The following is a 17,586-nucleotide window of genomic DNA, read 5'->3' as shown; positions in this document are numbered from 1 at the left end:
GGCCTGGTCAGATGGCAACTTTATTTGCCTCACATAGAGCTGCACCGCATTCAAATCCTCGTGGAGGAATATAGAACCATGCTAATAATGTGTATCCATGTAGTATATTTGAGTGTGTTGTGTAAGTGTATAGTGCATGGATGTAATGCGTAGGATTGGGGCTGTTCAATCCATTTGACCAAAAAAGAAAAAAGATGGCAACACCACCCGAACTCGCGGGTACCCATCCTGCCCTTACCTGCATGGGGGCAGGTGATAGTGGCTTTTTTATCTAAATGCGCATCTAAAAAACATTAATTCCCAAAATGCGCATGGATGGAAATCTTCCTGAAAATGCGCATTGCCATTTCTTGGCCTATACCCGTGAAATGAATTTGAACTCCATTTCACTTAAGGTGCCCACGAAATGGGCAATCCATGTCAGGGCCAGCTCCCACGAAATGGCTATCCCATTTCCATGGTGGCAGCAGCGAAATGGAAGGAAGAACTCTGGGCAGGCAGGCGCGAAATGGGTGTACTGCCGAGTTGAGACTCCATGTCTCTTGTACCGCACACGAATTGGAACAACAGCTAGACTATAAAAACCATTCTCCAGCAGAACTAAAGCCACATTTCTAATTCTCACTTCTTCTACCCTTCCTTCTTCTCTGAAAATTCCACTCTCATAGAAGCTGCTTTTACTAATTTTTGGGTGTCATAATGGCATCTGAACATATTTATGTGGTCATATATCCCAACGGAGAAATTTCGTATACAGTTGAGAGAGTGACCTTTATGTGTGACGACCCACTTTGGATAATGATTTTTCCACAATCGTGTCTGCAATACCACCTGTAATAATCACGACTGGGTTACAAGGTATCTGCCCTATCAATCTCTAGCCGATATGATACAGTCCGTTGGTTTACCCATACTTCAAACCATGTCTGCAGGCGGATGGGCCACCATCCATGATCCATCTTCGTTGCGAGCCAACTAGCGATGGAAGGTGTCTATGTTTAATGGAGGGTTCGGTGGACCTTGTTTGCCGCCGAATTGCCGCATGGCTCTATCGACGTTAACAATCTCGATCCAGCGGAACAGAATAAGTGGCACGACCGCCGTATAGAAATCTCCATGTGGAGCTCCAAGAAATTCCGCAGGCACCCTCGACAGAATACGTGCATCCCTGTACGGCATCCACAGAAACTACCAAAGCCGAGTGTCATTTACACAGGTAGACGAACTTTCAGGGACAAAACAAATTCATGCTAGAACATACAACAGGAATAGTTATCTCATCCACCTTCAAATTGTCCAACCTCAGACGGTGCCTTTGTAAGCGTTGCTCGGCGTAATCATTCTTTCCTCTCTTGCCCGCCCACCTACGAAAGAACACCATGATCATAACCACATTTAAATAAAAAGGCAAACGAAATAACAACACAAGTCATAAATACGGAAGATATGCAAGAAAATATATTACGTTGTAGCTAACGAAAACGTGTATGGGCTCGTCACGTCCGGTGCCCAGAAAGGAAGCCTGAAGTATATCTAAGATATCAACAGTGTATGACAGCCAGACATTCCCTCGACGTTATAAACAGTCGCTAGGCACATGCCTCTATACAACCAACAGAGCACGGCACTGCCCCAACTATATGTACTAATGGCATCATAGTTTGCCAGGAGAGGAAGATAACGTACGTGAACCGTGTTGTTCGCTTTGTCAGGAAGTAAAACGCCACCCAATAAATACATAATGCAACAACGTGCATACCGTACGAGGGCCTCCTCGGGAGAGTCAAGAGGCATCTGTTGTAGTCTACTCCTGAGCCACTTCAGTTTTATGTTATACTTCGTGGTCCCAACATGTCCGTCAGGAACTTCTCCAAGTAGTTCCTCACACTATTGCCAAATATCCCTCTGGTGGAACTTACTCCATGACCTTAGAGTGCCGCTCACCGGCTCACCGTCGATTGGTAACCCCACCTGCATGGCAACATACTCCAAAGTGATAGTACACTCATCTCATGGGAGGTGGAATGTATGGGTCTCAGGACGCCATCTCTCCACAAGAGCGCTAATCATTGGGTTGTCGTACTCAAAACGCTTTTATCAGAGACGCATAATAGAAACCGGCTTTTCTTAGATACGGCTCAAGCATCTGCCTCCTAATTTTCATACTCGGATCTGCTTCGTCTACAGAAAAAACATCGACCAGCGTGCCATGCGGAGTCAACACACGTGCCGACTGAAATTGAGATAGATCAAAACACAATTATTAAGTTTACAACAATTTTTTTAATCATTAACAAATTTTTATTTATTTATTAAAAAAAACTCACCTTAACGTGTAAATGAGCAGAAATGTGAAATTCATCCAGCCTATTAAGGTTTTCTTCCACATTAATTCCACTTCCACTCATTTTTTTAATAATAAAAATTATTCCTCCAGCACAAAAATTTTTTTTCACCCCACCAACAAATAAAACTTTCTCATGCAACCCATTACTTCTCTTCTCTTTTTTACCTTCGAATTGGTCCCCTCCCCTCCCTTCACCTCCTTTTATATGCTTCACACTCACAAGACAACAATAAATTGCCTCCCAATCACCCAATGCATGCTCGTACGGAAACTGCAACACTGAGACTTGCTGCTTTGACTGGCCCCCTCCCCATTTCGTGCCTGCCACACGTGAGGATGGCCATTTCATGTGTGCCTCCCATGAAGTGCCCAACTCGTGGATGTCATATGTGAGTTGGGCCATTTCGTGTGTGCCATGTGTGAGGTGCTCCATTTCGTTCCTGAAACAAATGAAATGGTTTGTGTCAGTGGCCAGAACCCATTTCGTGGACACCCCCTTGATATGTATCCTATTTCCATTTCGTTTGTGATCTTTGCGAGTTGGCAGTGCGTATTTTCAGAAACATTTTCAGCCATGCGCATTTTGGGAATTAAAGTTATTTGCATGCGCATTTAGGTAAAAAAGCCGGTGATAGTTATATAAATTTTGAAATTTAATTTTATTTATTAGCTTTTAATAATTATAGGGGCGGGTACCCACAGGACCGGGTTAGTGTTCAACCATTTACTACCCGTGGGTAGAAGTGAGGTGGATTTTATACGGGTTATTATAAGGCAGGGCGGGGTCAGGTAGAGCGAAAACCCGCCCCTATTAATATCTTCTTGTTCACCTCATATAATCAAGGCTGGGAATAGCTCAATTGAAACCAATTTGGGTTGGTCGAGTTGTCAGCTCGCTCATCCGCTTAAGTAAGCGTCGGGGATTCGAAATCCACATTGTGCATACAACAATCTATTGGCCAGCGACAGATTCTTAAATGAAGTTCAGATTCGCGAAAAATTAGTCATTGACCTATCGAACCGGAGGATACTGCGGACAACCATTGATCATGAATCTAGCAAACTTTAATTGTGTGTCATCATTTTGGTAGGAATAATTAAATTAGTGTATATATAATGATTTTGATGAATCGAGAATCACATTATTGCTATAAACAAACCAAGTTAACCATAATAGATAATAAGCTAAGCCACTTTGCCATTCATCAGATTAGTACACTTCACTTTTGCTATAAAACAAAATTCTTAGTTACAAGTTACAAAGGAGTTAGACAATGGCAAAGATCACAAGAAACCAACTTTAATTGGAAACTTCTCTGTATGTTTGAACTTTGATGTAGTTAGTATTCCCATCTGCACCTTACCCTTCTTCCTTTAGGCTATTGATGACTCTTTGTCCTAAGGCTAACATCAATGTAAACAAATAGAAACTAACCAAGAAGGAAAAAATCTTTTGTACAAAAGATGAAGAACTATTAAGCTAAAAACCTGAGCTTGGGCACTATCCTTTTGTCCTCACTCTTTTCTTTCCCTTCACCGGCATGGCGGCCGGCCGTTGACACGTCGCATTCCCACGTCCAACCTTCTTTGGTCTACCAAAAGCTTTCTTCTTGACAGGTAATGATTCCACTGAAGGTGGCGAATCGGCTTTACTCGGTTTCTTGGCTGCCTGTGACACCCCGGATACCGAGTTGCTGCCATCATTACCAACTGCCTTTGCAACAATCTTTCTGTTACCAGGGCGCACGCTTCTTGGTTTCACATGAGGATTATGCACAGGTAATTTAAGGGACACATTATCTTGGGTGGTACCTTTGCTGTCAATAGTAGTAGCAGTGACCTTTGGCTTTGAACTATTCCTGTCCCTCAATTTTTTGGTGACAATGTCTCTTAGCACTAGAGCAGACTTGTACTCGCGAGTGCTCTTGGAGTAGAAGACTAGAGCATTATTCGCGAGTAGGAGCAAGTCTCGGAAGAGTTCCATCGTCGAGTTAATCGTTTGGCTGCTAATTCTTGACCTTATGGTGTCGAAATCCATGTGCCGTCGGATCATTTTCTTGTACCTTCCTCTCTTCTGTTTTTCAAAATAGCAGTGCACAAGTAATTTAGTGAAATGTAGTAAAACCATCACATGTTGAGAAACTTAAAACTAACTCTAGATGAGTTACCTGACTATCGAGTCTGCGTCGGAAGGCAGAGGCTCCTTTGGTTTCAAAAACAGAATCTAAAATCTCCCTCAAGTTTTCTGCCCTATCCTCTTTCAAATTTCTACTATGATCATCTATGCCGGAAGATTTGGCAACTTCGCCACAGTTGCTTGTAGAACTTTCTTTACACCAGGACACAACATCAGCTGAATCTAATAACTCACTTTCTTCTACACTTGCTTCCTTAATGTTTTTACTACAATCCTTCCTCTTCCTCTTCCCTCGCCGTTTCTTAAAACTCGCCAGCTGTCCTTTGTATATCGCACATGCCAAATTATCTACATCTAAAACTTTTCCCAGCTCAGTAGAGCGTGAAACTTCAGGCATAGTCTCTATATCTTCCGCGGACACAGCTGGAACCTGGCAATCAGGTGACCAGTTTGTCCTGGTTTCGTGCGTGAAACTCCCAGCAGATAACCCGTCCTTTGACGAAGATTCAACTCTCTCCAGTTTCAGTGAAGGCACGCGTAACTGCGGACTACCTGAGCTATTTTCAACACGACAATCATCTCTCTTCTCATTCTTGTCAGCCTTGAGAGATTCAAGCTTTGATTCAAGAGACCTGAAACAAACATGTTGAGTAAACTATACCCGAAAACTGGGAAGCCAGCCACAGAGCATAGTATTTCTATGCAACTAACCCAATTGAATCTTCAGATAGCTCTAGAGCTCTTTTCAGCTCCGCTACTCTCTTCTTTCTAAGTTCCTCAAACCAAGCCCTGAAAAAAAAACATTCAATGAGACACAGCATACAATTTCTATGCAATGTTGACAACCTAATTTCATTGGATCATTTATACAAAAATGAAGACATAGATTCTACTTACTTGCTCCCAGAATACCGCTGTTGCAAGTCTTCATACTTGGCTTTACATACCTACAAAAGTAATATAGAAATATCAAAATTAAAAATTGCCAAATATTTTTCCTTCATATGTTTTGGTTGTGAACTGTGAGGTTAGAAAACCAAACACTTCTCAGCAATACAAGTTCTTACCTAAATTCTCATCAAAGTTAATTTTTGTCGACAAAGATGTTTTTGTTTTACTTTAGGTGACTACTCAGATAAAATTGTCTTCATATAAAGATAATAAGTAAGACCTATTAGATAGTTTGACATATTTGACTTAATTACTGTTCTCGACTATAATTTTCATGTTGTCACCTTTCAATTTAAAGGGTAAACTTCACACCTAAATTTGTTATACCAAAGTGTATCTTTTTAAAGGTCCAAAGGGTTTTGGGCATTCTTAATTGATCACATGATTCACATCACAAAACTATGGAAAAAAGTTGTGTGAAAGTGGTGAAACTGTGAAAGTGGTGTCCACCCAATCATTTCTCTTAAATTCTATATTCTGTGTCCACATAGTTATTGCTACTGTTATATTCCTTACTTAGCAATGTCCGAGAATTTTACTATGGTCTATGGTGTCACAATCTTTGATTTATTCGTATACAACTGGACCCACAAAATTAAAGGGTCAAAGTCAAACACTTACTTGAATATATCTAACCTTTTGTTATTAGATTAGACCAGTACTTCAATTTTTAATGATTATTAGAGGAAGAAATTAGTTTAATGAGTCAACAGAGATGGCTGACACCACCGTAGCGGTTATGCTTCATAATCCGAATTAGTACAACGTAATATAATTGCATATTTGCATGCTTTTGGTCCTTTATTATTAAAGTCTACGCGGGTTTCCATTTATACCCCCAGAGCGAAATAATTTTTTAACAAATATTGATAGATTATTAAAAAAAAAATTACTAGAAGATTCCTGGACCGTGCGGGCAGCGTCATAAATACACAAATAAAATTAACTTTTTAGTTTTTAGTCTTTTCTTCGTAATAACACTCAAGACATTAAACATTTTTTTATAAGAGTAATAATGGGATTCTAATTATTCCTTTTAATTATTATTAACTTTTTAATGAATAAAATTTAAACATGTATATTATTTTTTCCAAAAATAATACAAAAAAATTTGTTTATTTAAAAATTAAAAAGATGAGTTAATGCTTTTAATTAATTTTTTCTTTTTATAATAACTAAAATGTAAATTATTATATTCTTTCCAATTCCAAACGAGTAAGTAAGGAAGCACATTGGTGACCGAAACAATACAATAAACAACGAATTCTGGATTTGAAGTATTAAAAAAACAAAAATTATTTGTTTAATTATCTCTATTTAATTTAAAAAAAAAAAAAGAGAACAAGACAGAGAAAAATTCAAATTAATTAATTAATTATATTATTTATTATTTGAATTGAATTACCTCAGGGGTGAAAGAGTAAGGACAATCGGTTCGTGCTCGGAGCTCGGCGGAGACGACGTTCCAGTCGCGGGTCCCGTGGCGGAGAATGGCCCCACCGAGGAGTAGCTCCTCCCATGTGCCCCACGTCCTCCCCATCAACTCCGTCCCCATCAACGCCGTCCACGTGTACGCTTCTGATCAAACCAACCACCACCACCTCCGTCCCTTTCTTTTTTTATTTATTTAATATTGAATATTATCCTGCGCACCAGGCGCACTTTAGCGAATGCCGCCCACGCAAACGAAAGACAGAAGACAGAACCCTCTCCGGCTACACAACCACCGGCGGAGACGGAACCAAAGTGGATGTTGGGGTGGAAAACGGTCGGAAAACCAATTTTTGCGATTTGGGAATGGAGGGACGGTGATTTTCCGGCGAGAATTGTGGAGAAATTGTTGTTTTCCGGTGTTTAAGGTTTTTTTTTGTGTGTGTGTGTTTGGGTTGGAGGTTTGTTGTAAAAAAAAACGTATGTTTAGTTAAGAGAGTATGCGTGAGATGAGGGAGTTGAGGGATTCTATTTTGAAACAGAAAAGGTTTGAACTTTTGAATTTTATGAGAAGTTCCCAACAAAAAACATAATCAAACGGGGAAAAACAATGGACGATGATAAGCCAAATTAGGAATTGACAATTGTATTTTTCCTAATTATGGCTTCTTTCTCTCTCCTCTTTCTTATACGTGGAATTTTGTGAGAATTGACAATAAGGTCCTCCCTACATTCACCATATTCTGATTTGGTGTTTTTTTTTAATTGTGAAAGAATTGGAAAAGAAAGGATAAAAAAATTTTATTGATTGTTGATTAATTGAATTGAATTGTATACGAAGGTAAAACTATATATATATAGTTTGTTTGGGTGAGCTTATAAGAAAAGATATTTTTTTTACTTATCTTTTTTAGAAGATCTTATGTAAAAAGTAAAAGTAATTTTATGTTTGGATATCTCATGCAAAAAGATCTTTTTATCTATCAATTATATTTGGGTATAACAATATAAAAGTATTTTTTTGTTTATTTATTACATGAAAAATATCTTTTTTTTAAGGAAAAAAAGATCTTTTAAAAAAATGTGTAAATTACAGCTTCTCAAAAAAGATTTTTTTTTTATTTTTTTAGTGCTTTTACTTTTACTATTAAAAATTTGTCAAACACGCTAAAAAATCTTTTTTTATTGAAAAAAGATCTTTTTTATCAAAATAATGGCGCCCAAACAAGTACTAAAAATTTGCTAAACACGTTAAAAAATAAAAAAAAGATATTTTTTCATTGAAAAAAGATTTTTTTTATCAAAATAATGGCGCCCAAACAAGCACATAGAGTATTGTCTACGAAAGAGAAAAGTAAAGATAAGATAAGATGGTAACATAAAGATAAGATAAGATGATAAAGACTAAAATTAAAACTGAATTTATGAATTTTATTGGGCTAAATTTGTGGGCCTTGAGATTTCTTTATTATTGTCATGGGCTAAGATAGAAGAATGGTTTAATACGCCCCGCAAGCTAGAGGATGAAAGATATCGAGAACTCCAAGCTTATTGAGATTAAGATGGAAGGGTTGAGGAGACAAAGGCTTTTTGAAGATGTCGGCTAATTGCCCAGAAGAAGGAATAGGGAGAAGTTTCATCACTCCAACTTGAGCTTTTTGTCAAACCAAGTGACAATTGACCTCTGAATGTTTGGTCCGTTCATGAAAAACTGGATTAGCAGCAATATGAAGTGCACTTTGATTATCACAATATAAAACTGGTGGGCGGATAGGAGAGATGCGTAAAAATGGTAACAGATTTAGTATCCATTGAAGTTCACAAGTTGTGTTGGCAAGTGCACGATATTCTGCTTTAGTGGATGAGTGGACAACGGTGGTTTGTTTCTTGGTCTTCCAAGAGACTAAAGAGTTGCCTAAAAAGAAACAATAGCCTGTTAAAGATCGTCAAGTATCAGGACATCCGCCCCAATTAGAGTCACTGAAGTCGAGAAGCTAAATTTCTTATTCTCTTGAAAAAAAGTCCTTTGTCGGGGCTAGTTTTCAGATATCGCAATACATGCTTAGCATCTTGAAGATGAGATTCAGTAGGAGTTGCCATAAATTGACTTAATTGTTGAGTGGCATACATGATGTCTGGTCGAGTAGTGGTAAGGTAGATAAGACGCCCAACTAAACGGCGATCAGATAGCAAGGGACTTTTGTCTTGATATAATCTTGTGGAACTATCTATTGGAACAGAGACAGGTTTAACACCTAATAAACCAGAATCCTCCAAAGATCAAGACAATATTTTCTTTGAGATAAGCAAATTTCCTTTGCTGATTGAGCTACTTCAATACCCAAAAAATATTTTAAAGGGACCAAATCTTTAATTCGGAACTGTTGGTGCAAAATAGACTTAATGGAAGCAAGTTCAGAAATAGAATTTCCAATGAGAACGATGTCATCAACATAGACTAGAAGTATAGAAATTTGAGCACCAGTAAATTTAACAAATAGACTATAATCAGATAAAGTCTGCTGATATCTATGAGATAGTAAAAGATGAGAAAGTTTGTCATACCACATACGACTAGATTGTCATAAACTATACAATGACTTTAGTAACTTACAGCATTGATTTGAGCGAGGAGATGTGAACCCGGATGGCAAAGTCATGTAAACATCTTTAGAAAGATTTTTATGTAAGAAAATATTATTGACATCTAACTGATGTATAGGCCAATGCTTTATAGAGACCAATACCAAAACTAACCTGATGGTTCAGTTGATCGATATAAATTTTTTTTGGGGTCTTATGATTTGGTGCTTGTCTTTAACCTTCTTAAAATAAAACCAAACTAATAAACTAATACCAGTCATTTTAATTTAGTCCCTTTAAAATTTATATTTTAATTTCAATTCTTTTCTTAATGTTAGATTTCTTTCCTAATCATGAAAGTTAGAGAATATATCGAAATTGTTTATAATTATAAAAAATAACATTTTTTCTATTATTTTGGACCTTGGTGATGAACACCAGAAAGGCCTAAGCCCAATTCACAAGGGGAAGAGCAAAAGTACTTGGCTCAATTTCATTGAAGATTACAGGCCACTCATGTATTGAATAAAAACAATTGAAGATTCATTTCATTCAACATTGAATATGACATAGGAATATGCACATTACTATAAGTTTGTTTATACTTTATACAGGGGTTAGTACTTAGTAGCATCACTACCACAAATGAACAAATTGAGAAAACAAAATGTACATACAAGCAATAGCCTATACCAGTTGATTGAACTGTTGCAGACCAATATCCACAAGTGCCTTCTTCCTCAAGTCTCTCAATTCTTTAAACTGAAGCTCGGAAATTAACAAAAAGCCGGCGATGACAGCAAATGGGCGAGTCACCGACACAAAATTGTAGGATACCATCTCAATATCTCGACGCGACACACTCCTGCTTAAGAGTTTTGTTGAGCCAAAGTTACTCCTTCTTCAATTGGTTGAACCTCATTCAACATCTTCAGTCAGGATTGTTGAAGAACTAGGTTCAGTTCTAAGGCAGACTTGGCCAATGCGCCACCCCTCCTGCAGCAAGATACAAGGCCAAAGGAACCTCTCATTATGGTTTTCACTATCTTGCAGGAAAAGGAAATCATGCAAATTTCTAACAAACACTGCCAAGGCACTTATTTCTATACAAAGTACACATATATATGTGACATAAAGACTTCATTACCGTATCAATATTGGAATAATCATTTGTATCTTCTGCAGTTCCTTGAAGCACTGGTTGCAGCATTCTAGCCTGTTCTCAACATTTTAAGAGTAATACTCAGTTACTTGCCACACAAACTACACAAGATAATTAAAGAAATATCAAGTGAAAATCGACAGTACCTTTGCTCTCGATGTAAATCAACCCCAACAGAGGGAGGTGCTGAAACAGTTGCATGAATTGTTGGACCAAAAACCGCTACAAGCTTCAATAGCATATCCAGCGACAACTTTACATGCCTGCACATTTAACACCAGAAAAATAATATATGAATTTACAAAAGCATCCATCAGTCTATAGATAAGATTTCAATCTCTAGTCTTGATTATTCAGATCATGGCTGGCGTGTTAAAGCGCAGGCAAATATAATGTAAATTTACCTTTCTGTTTTACCATCCAGCAAGCCTGAGAGCACAGGAAGCAAGCAAGCAAATAAATCTATGGTGAGTACATCCATCTTCTCCACAAGGACACTGATAACATCTGCTTGAACCTGCATCAGATTGAAGTTATTTTCAGAACTATATATTCAAAAAGAAAAACATGAATCTCTGGTTAGAAGAATTAGACACAAAACAAGCAGCAGGTCAACAAAAGTGCGAGAGGCACTTCAAAAAGTACTCACAGATTGATCTGGCAACTTCCTCAAAGCATTAATGGCCCCTTTAACATCATTGCGCTCCCAAAAATGCCGCACCACCTGCAAATACACATTATGACCACTAATTCGTCAGTAACATTTATTACAAAGTTTCCAGTTTTTCTCATGTTTTTTTCTTTGATGCTGTGAAGCATACCAGAAAAAACAAATGTATAAGTTCCATGGCAATGAATAATACAGAATCAACGAATGACATAGTAACTAGTAGAGACCTAGTAAGCAAACAAATAAAATTAAAAGCAACAACTAGTTAAAGTTACCTGTAATTTTGTCAAGCGTGAACGAAGATTACTCAAAGTTACATCATGATTTTCCATCAGACCTTCAATGATTTCCCCTTCATTTGTAGATTTTGAATCCCCTCTGCATAACTGAGGCTCAACTTTCTGACAAACATACAAGGGTAAACAGGATTCAGTTTAACTACATATAGGTGGTTCAACTTCTTAATAAATATCATACATGAGGATAAAAATGATTTGGTGGAACTACACCTAACCAAAATAGAGTAAGGGCTTCATGCCTAAGTTTGAACTTTCACATGCTTTCTTGACATATGGTTCCTCATTTATACATTATAGAAGAGAAGAGACATTGGGACAGAGGAAACTAAAACAGAAATATTGGCAATAACACTTGATAATGATCCAAATTTCCATGAAATAGGTGTTCAGCAAGAGGGCAATAATACTTGCTAATGATCCAATTCCCATGAGCTGGAAGTTTACCAGTTTGTTGGGAGACTTATCGGTTTCAGAGGTTGTGATCGAAATACAGCTCATATTGTTCCCATCTTCATTGAGTGGAATCCTTTGCCTCCTGTCAAATACTACAGCTGGAGATGCATGAATTGGATCTTCATTGTGATCTTTTTCCCTCCTCTGATATCTTGTGGGAAGGGACCTGTTTGTTTGAACTTCATTGACTCTTTCCCTCTTCTCAAATACTATGGTGGGTGATGCATTAACTTGATCTTCCTTTTGACTCTTTGGAAAGGACACATTAATTTGGTCTTCAATGATTTGACTTCTTTCCCTCTTCTCAAATACTACAGCGGGGGATGCATTAACATGATCTTCATTGTGACTTTTTTCCCTCCCTTCATTTATAGTGGGAAGGGGCATGTCGGTTTGGTTTTCATTGGTTTGAATTCTTTCCCTTCTTTCAAACCTCTCAACCAGAGAACGGGTCCTCCCATGTACAACAGCAACTGCCAGAATACATCTAAAAACATTCAATTTTCAGTGGCTTTTATACTAAAGAAAGCTAAACTTACAAGGGATTACAAACCTCCATTGATATATTTAACCGGACTACTCTCTTCATTACGAGGAGTAGATTCATCACCTGAAATATAAGATAAGATCAGTAGAGATTAGAGGAGTCACAAGACTCAAGACTAACATCTTGAATTATAAGTCTAAGTACACTTAATATCTTTGCTGAGTGATCTACATATTATGTCAGCACTTTAAAGTAGAGACAAAAACTTACGTTTTGGCTGATCAGAAAATATTTGTGGAGATATAGTCTTGTCAAACTTTTCTGTAACATTCTTTATAGGATGTTTATCTTGGCAAGATTCTTTGATTTCATTCTGAGATCCTAAATTCCTCTGGAACTTGGTATCTTTTGGGCTGTCTAATTTACTTGTAGTATCGGAAAACTTATCAATATCAAATCTGCCTGTGGATGCTCTCCGTGTATGAGCTGGTTTAAGTAACATCCCAGGCTTTGTCTTTGTAAAGGTGATGGTCTCTTCCCCAGATTTTGCTGAGTCCTTAACATTGGGAACATCGCGAGGTACAACATTTGGCACAACAAAAGATTTTCTGAGCACTTGTTCATTTGGTTTTGCATTAACTCCTGCTGCAGGACTTGGCTTCTGTGTTCCAAAGTTACAAATTTCCTTGGGCTCCTCTGGAATGTCTATTCTTTGGGAATTAACAGATCCAGATCTCTGTAATGTAATCGGTTTCCCTCCAGAAGCTTCATATGTAAGAAAATAGCATTCATTAGATGCACATAAATGCATGTAGAAGTTAAGTTTCTAGCCTTGAGTCACTACAGACATCCTTCACAGACACAAACCACTACATAGCTTACAGTTATAAAAGGATCCAATAGGTCAAGTTGGGCTATCAAGTTAAGCAACTCAACAAGAGTTATCACTTGACACTTCTGAAAAATCTTGAAATGTATAAAATTTGGCAGTTTCAGAAACACACTGTGAATGATTAACAGTGTTTCAATACTCGAAGACCAAATAAGAGAAGACAAAAGGTCAGCGGCTTACAGTCGATATATATATTCTTTATCTCTTTTGACTCATCAGGGGACACACTGCGGAATCTGGTAGTTGGCCCCACATCAACCTCTACTTGCTCTTGTTTACTTTCCTTAAGATTAAGTTTGTGCTCCATGCCTTCACTTGTCTTGGCATCCAAGCCGGAACCCTCACCGTATGGTTCAATAAGCTGACACGTTGAAATTAACACATAATAATATAGTTAAAGAGAGATAAAGCATAGTGCATGCAATGCAATGCAATGTAGGGGGGAAATAAAATAAAAAATAAAAAATCAGACAGAATCAGTTTCATTACAAGCGGTTCACAAATGGGGAACTACACAGCAAAACAAGTGAGATAGATACAAGATTATAGCAGAGAGATCATCATCTAAAGTAAAAGACAATCCTACCGATATATCTGCTACCCAGACTCCAACAGAGTTTCGGTAGTATGCGCATCCCAAAAGTTTCCCATCATTAATACAGAGGTCACCAAGTGTTGTCCATCCCATATCAACAGAATCATGACAGATAACAGGCTCCCATGAATACACCTGCAACATATCATATCGGCATTATACATGACTCTTTTATCCTTATCCAAGTTCTTCATTATATTATCTTTCACAATCTCTTACCTTCAAACCATCCTCATGTCCAGTAAATAGGGTTCTTCCATCAGGATGAAATGCTATTGAGCGCACCCCTGTAGCCTAATTTAAAGTAATATAATATGTTTCAGAGAAGCAACATAACTTTAAAGCAATGACATTTATATTTATGACAGAGTGACAGAGAGAGGCACAAATTATGACATAAATGGACATAATTGTTTCCTTTTGAATAGAAACTAAAGATTAAGTACATTTAAGTACCTCGCGCCTGGCAGAACCAATCAGTTCAAAGGTTTCTAAATCCCAGAATTTCACTGTTCTATCAGCTGAACCTGCAAATTTCAATAGCTACTTTTTTCCGTAACTTGCACTAGTATACAAAAGAAGTTTGCAGAACTCTTAAAAACAAAAGGCACAAAACAAAACAGATTGATTGACATTTTGGGAAATATTAACATACATTATACAGTCCCACAACACATTACTTTGGAGGACTCCAAGAGGGGAAAAATCTACTTTCCTTGGTGCTCAAAGATTGCATGGCAACACAGAACCTATACATTACAAAATCCTAGAAGAAAGCCAATTATACTTTTAGGCCCAATTAAATTACAACAAATAGGACTATAGGATTAGTGTAAGACAGTGATGGAGAGAGATTAACATGAACCAAGGATTAGCAACTGAGTAAGTCCTCATGTTAATACCCCAAACACTAACATTTCAAGTAACATTGGTAAATTTTTATTCCAAAAGTTGCTACTTGCTGTATAGATCTAAACATGATATATTTATACAATGATGATCGCTACACCTAATTTGGAAGCTAAAATAAAATGGAAGTTATCAAAAAGGGAATTAAAAATGCTAAGAATAATACTAAAACTGGCCCAAAAAAGGCTTAGAAGAAGGCAGAACCATGGTCAAACAATCATAAATAAACTGAAAATTGCAGCCTAGCCATGATTTGATCTTGATAACATAATTATTAAACTCTTAATATGATTTTATATTTTAAATGCCCCGAGTTGGGGTATTGGATCATTTTATATTCATTAATATTGCACATATAACAGCATCAACCACTCTCACTTGTCCAAAAGTCAATTAGAGTCGCTAAATTACCCGTAGCTAGAAGGAACTCAAGAGGATGGAAATCTATGGACCTAATTGGTCCTTCATGCAACTTGAAGTCATTCAAGAGTTTTCCAGCTGTTAGATCCCACACCTGTACATTGTTAGTGACATATATTAATGGTTTATTTGATACAAAATCTGCTTAAGTTAAAGCTATTGAAAGCTATAGTACATCAAAAGTTCATATCTATTATTACCTTCACAACACTGTCAAGTCCACCAGAAACTACCCACCGGCCATCTGGAGTGAATTTGATAGTACTAATGCCCTGGGTATGACCCTTGTATGAATGAATACACCCCTTTTTTCTGATGTCCCAAATCCTCAGATTAGTGTCCATGGAACCAGATGCAAAAAACTCACCAAACGGATGAAACTCAACAGCAGTGCAATTGGATCTGTGTCCAGCAACACTGCGAACCACTATACTTAAAGAACAATAACACATATCAGAGGCATATTGGAAAAATATTAAAAGTTGGAGATCCTCATCCTATATTGTCCCCAATAACATAAGATTGAGATGCTATTTCTCATATTTATTCATGTAGATTTCATTATAGGGTCTTGCATTTAAGCTTACAAGTTATTAACTTTTGATAAGAAAGTTTCCATTGTCCTGACCTATAGTCCATGTTCTATAATGTTATGCAGCCTATGTCATAAACTACTGAACTTACTCTTTGATTCTTCCAAATCCCAAAGCTTTATTACACCTGATGATGCTCCACCAAGAACTAACACTTCTGCTGAGTCAAAAGACACAGATTCAACTGGACTAGTATGGCCAGACAGGCTCTGCATATATTTACAGTAACACAGCATTGTTAGGTCACATTTATATGTGCTACATGACACTGCTTCCATCGAAAGAAAGGCACACGCAAGTCATGATCAGGAATCCAATGAGGGTGAAAAGAATGTATAGATGATACAACGTTCTAGAATACATAACAACACTAAATGTTTAATATGAACAACCTAAGCAAGTAGTGCATATCAGCAATAAAACACTTCATGATAATGTAACCATATAGGAATCAAAATGCAAGAGAAACAAAGGCAGCAAATCACACTGACCATTAAAGAAGTTGGTTTACCAACAGTCCACAAATTGACCTTGTGATCATCTCCTCCAGTAATGAAAAGACGGCAATTCTTCTTTCCAATATTTAAACAATTTACACTGCCCGCATGAGCCACAAATTCCTCTACGGTTATTGGCTCAGGAAAACCACATTATCAAATACATAATAAGCAGAGTCAACAGTTAAAAAAACAATAAAAGTGCAACTTTGACATTTTTCCCCCTGATTTTAAACAATTATAAAGAAAAATGCTGATTGTTTCAAATAGCAAAGCATGAGAAAAACAGAATTCAAAGACAAACATGAGAACTCTACCAACTTACCTTGGCAATCAAACGGATGGAAATAATTATTAAAATAAATATTTAAAAAAATTAAGCTTTTGACCAGAAGTAAGAACTTCTAGCAGAAAACAAACAAAGCAGAAACTCCAAAAAAAGAAACAAATTAAAAAGGCAGAAAAACAAACTACTTTTCAAGATGTAAGGAAACGAAACACCTGACCCAGGTTTTCAATAGAAACTTAACCTCAAGTAGCTAACTTTATTCATTTCCGAATTCCGATTAAAATTCAAAATTATAATTAAAAAAAAGGATACGTATTTTGTATCCACGCTTTGCCATTTTTTTTGGCGGGCACCTAAGAAACCCGCTTAGTGAGATGAAATGAAACTCCTTTTGGAGGCAAAGAAGCAATTAGGGACTTGGGTCTACTTCAAAGCTTCAGCAGCTACAACTCCTCAACCCACGATTTTCAAGAAGAGAAGAAAGCAGCTTCCTTTGGTGGTTGGAAGATGGAAATCGGAAGCGGAAAGATAGGAGTTTAGATTAGATATGTCAGATGAGAAATGGGTAAGAAGAAGAAGAAGAACTCAACAACAAATAAAGAAAAAGGGAAGAAATTTCATGTTCAAGCACAGTGAAGATGGAAAATGATTTGATTTTTTCCTTTTTATTTTGTTAGTTTCCTGTCTAATTTCTAATTTCTATTAATAACTAATTTATTTTTCTTTTTTGAATTTGACAGCTTATTTATTAATTAGGGAAGCACTCCAATGCAGATTCCTCTGCTAAGTTACCTATTAAGACTATGACCTTGTCTCTTACTTTGCTTACGTGTCATTTCTATTGGCCTAATTTTTTTGGTTGAAAATTAAT

General features: G+C 37.1%; 2 protein-coding genes across 3 annotated transcripts; both read right to left on the bottom strand.

The window, feature by feature from the left end:
• Positions 1-3,511: 3,511 nt before the first annotated feature.
• BRD4 (bromodomain 4) lies at positions 3,512-7,527 on the bottom strand. The gene is made up of 5 exons (XM_088504121.1): positions 6,841-7,527; positions 5,382-5,431; positions 5,196-5,273; positions 4,516-5,116; positions 3,512-4,421 (listed from the first exon to the last, which is right to left on the bottom strand). Exons 1-5 carry the CDS (start codon positions 6,988-6,990, stop codon positions 3,849-3,851), a joined length of 1,452 nt encoding a protein of 483 aa, XP_088360247.1. The 5' UTR covers positions 6,991-7,527; the 3' UTR covers positions 3,512-3,848.
• Positions 7,528-9,970: 2,443 nt separating this feature from the next.
• LOC107622379 (katanin p80 WD40 repeat-containing subunit B1 homolog KTN80.1) lies at positions 9,971-17,431 on the bottom strand. Of its 2 annotated transcripts, none has more exons than XM_016324252.3 (18): positions 17,028-17,431; positions 16,421-16,551; positions 16,021-16,138; positions 15,537-15,763; positions 15,328-15,430; positions 14,464-14,534; positions 14,227-14,301; positions 13,999-14,142; positions 13,593-13,773; positions 12,791-13,285; positions 12,587-12,643; positions 12,025-12,506; positions 11,557-11,682; positions 11,261-11,335; positions 11,016-11,128; positions 10,758-10,874; positions 10,597-10,665; positions 9,971-10,445 (listed from the first exon to the last, which is right to left on the bottom strand). In XM_016324252.3, exons 1-18 carry the CDS (start codon positions 17,050-17,052, stop codon positions 10,385-10,387), a joined length of 2,670 nt encoding a protein of 889 aa, XP_016179738.2. In that variant the 5' UTR covers positions 17,053-17,431; the 3' UTR covers positions 9,971-10,384. The 2 variants fall into 2 exon arrangements, with proteins under 2 accessions (XP_016179738.2, XP_088360236.1); XM_088504110.1 differs by having other exon boundaries at positions 15,537-15,768; positions 17,028-17,355.
• Positions 17,432-17,586: the final 155 nt, after the last annotated feature.

This window comes from Arachis ipaensis, chromosome B10 (assembly GCF_059453495.1).
Source record: "Arachis ipaensis isolate K30076 ecotype BB chromosome B10, ASM5945349v1, whole genome shotgun sequence".
Taxonomy (NCBI): domain Eukaryota; kingdom Viridiplantae; phylum Streptophyta; class Magnoliopsida; order Fabales; family Fabaceae; genus Arachis; species Arachis ipaensis.
Note: the sequence above shows the minus strand (reverse complement) of the source record. Positions and strands in the feature narration are given on the sequence as shown.

Excerpts from the sequence above, each read along its gene's own strand:
- LOC107622379 (XM_016324252.3), bottom strand. The coding sequence starts at position 17,052 with ATGGCAAAGCGTGGATACAAAATAC. Across the intron at positions 16,139-16,420 it reads GTAAACCAACTTCTTTAATG|AGCCTGTCTGGCCATACTAG; the intron begins GTCAGTGTGATT and ends AAATATATGCAG. Across the intron at positions 12,507-12,586 it reads GGTTAAATATATCAATGGAG|TTGCTGTTGTACATGGGAGG; the intron begins GTTTGTAATCCC and ends GTATTCTGGCAG.
- BRD4 (XM_088504121.1), bottom strand. The coding sequence starts at position 6,990 with ATGGGGACGGAGTTGATGGGGAGGACGTGGGGCACATGGGAGGAGCTA. Across the intron at positions 5,432-6,840 it reads CTTACTCTTTCACCCCTGAG|GTATGTAAAGCCAAGTATGA; the intron begins GTAATTCAATTC and ends TTACTTTTGTAG. Across the intron at positions 5,274-5,381 it reads CAGCGGTATTCTGGGAGCAA|GGCTTGGTTTGAGGAACTTA; the intron begins GTAAGTAGAATC and ends TTTTTTTTTCAG.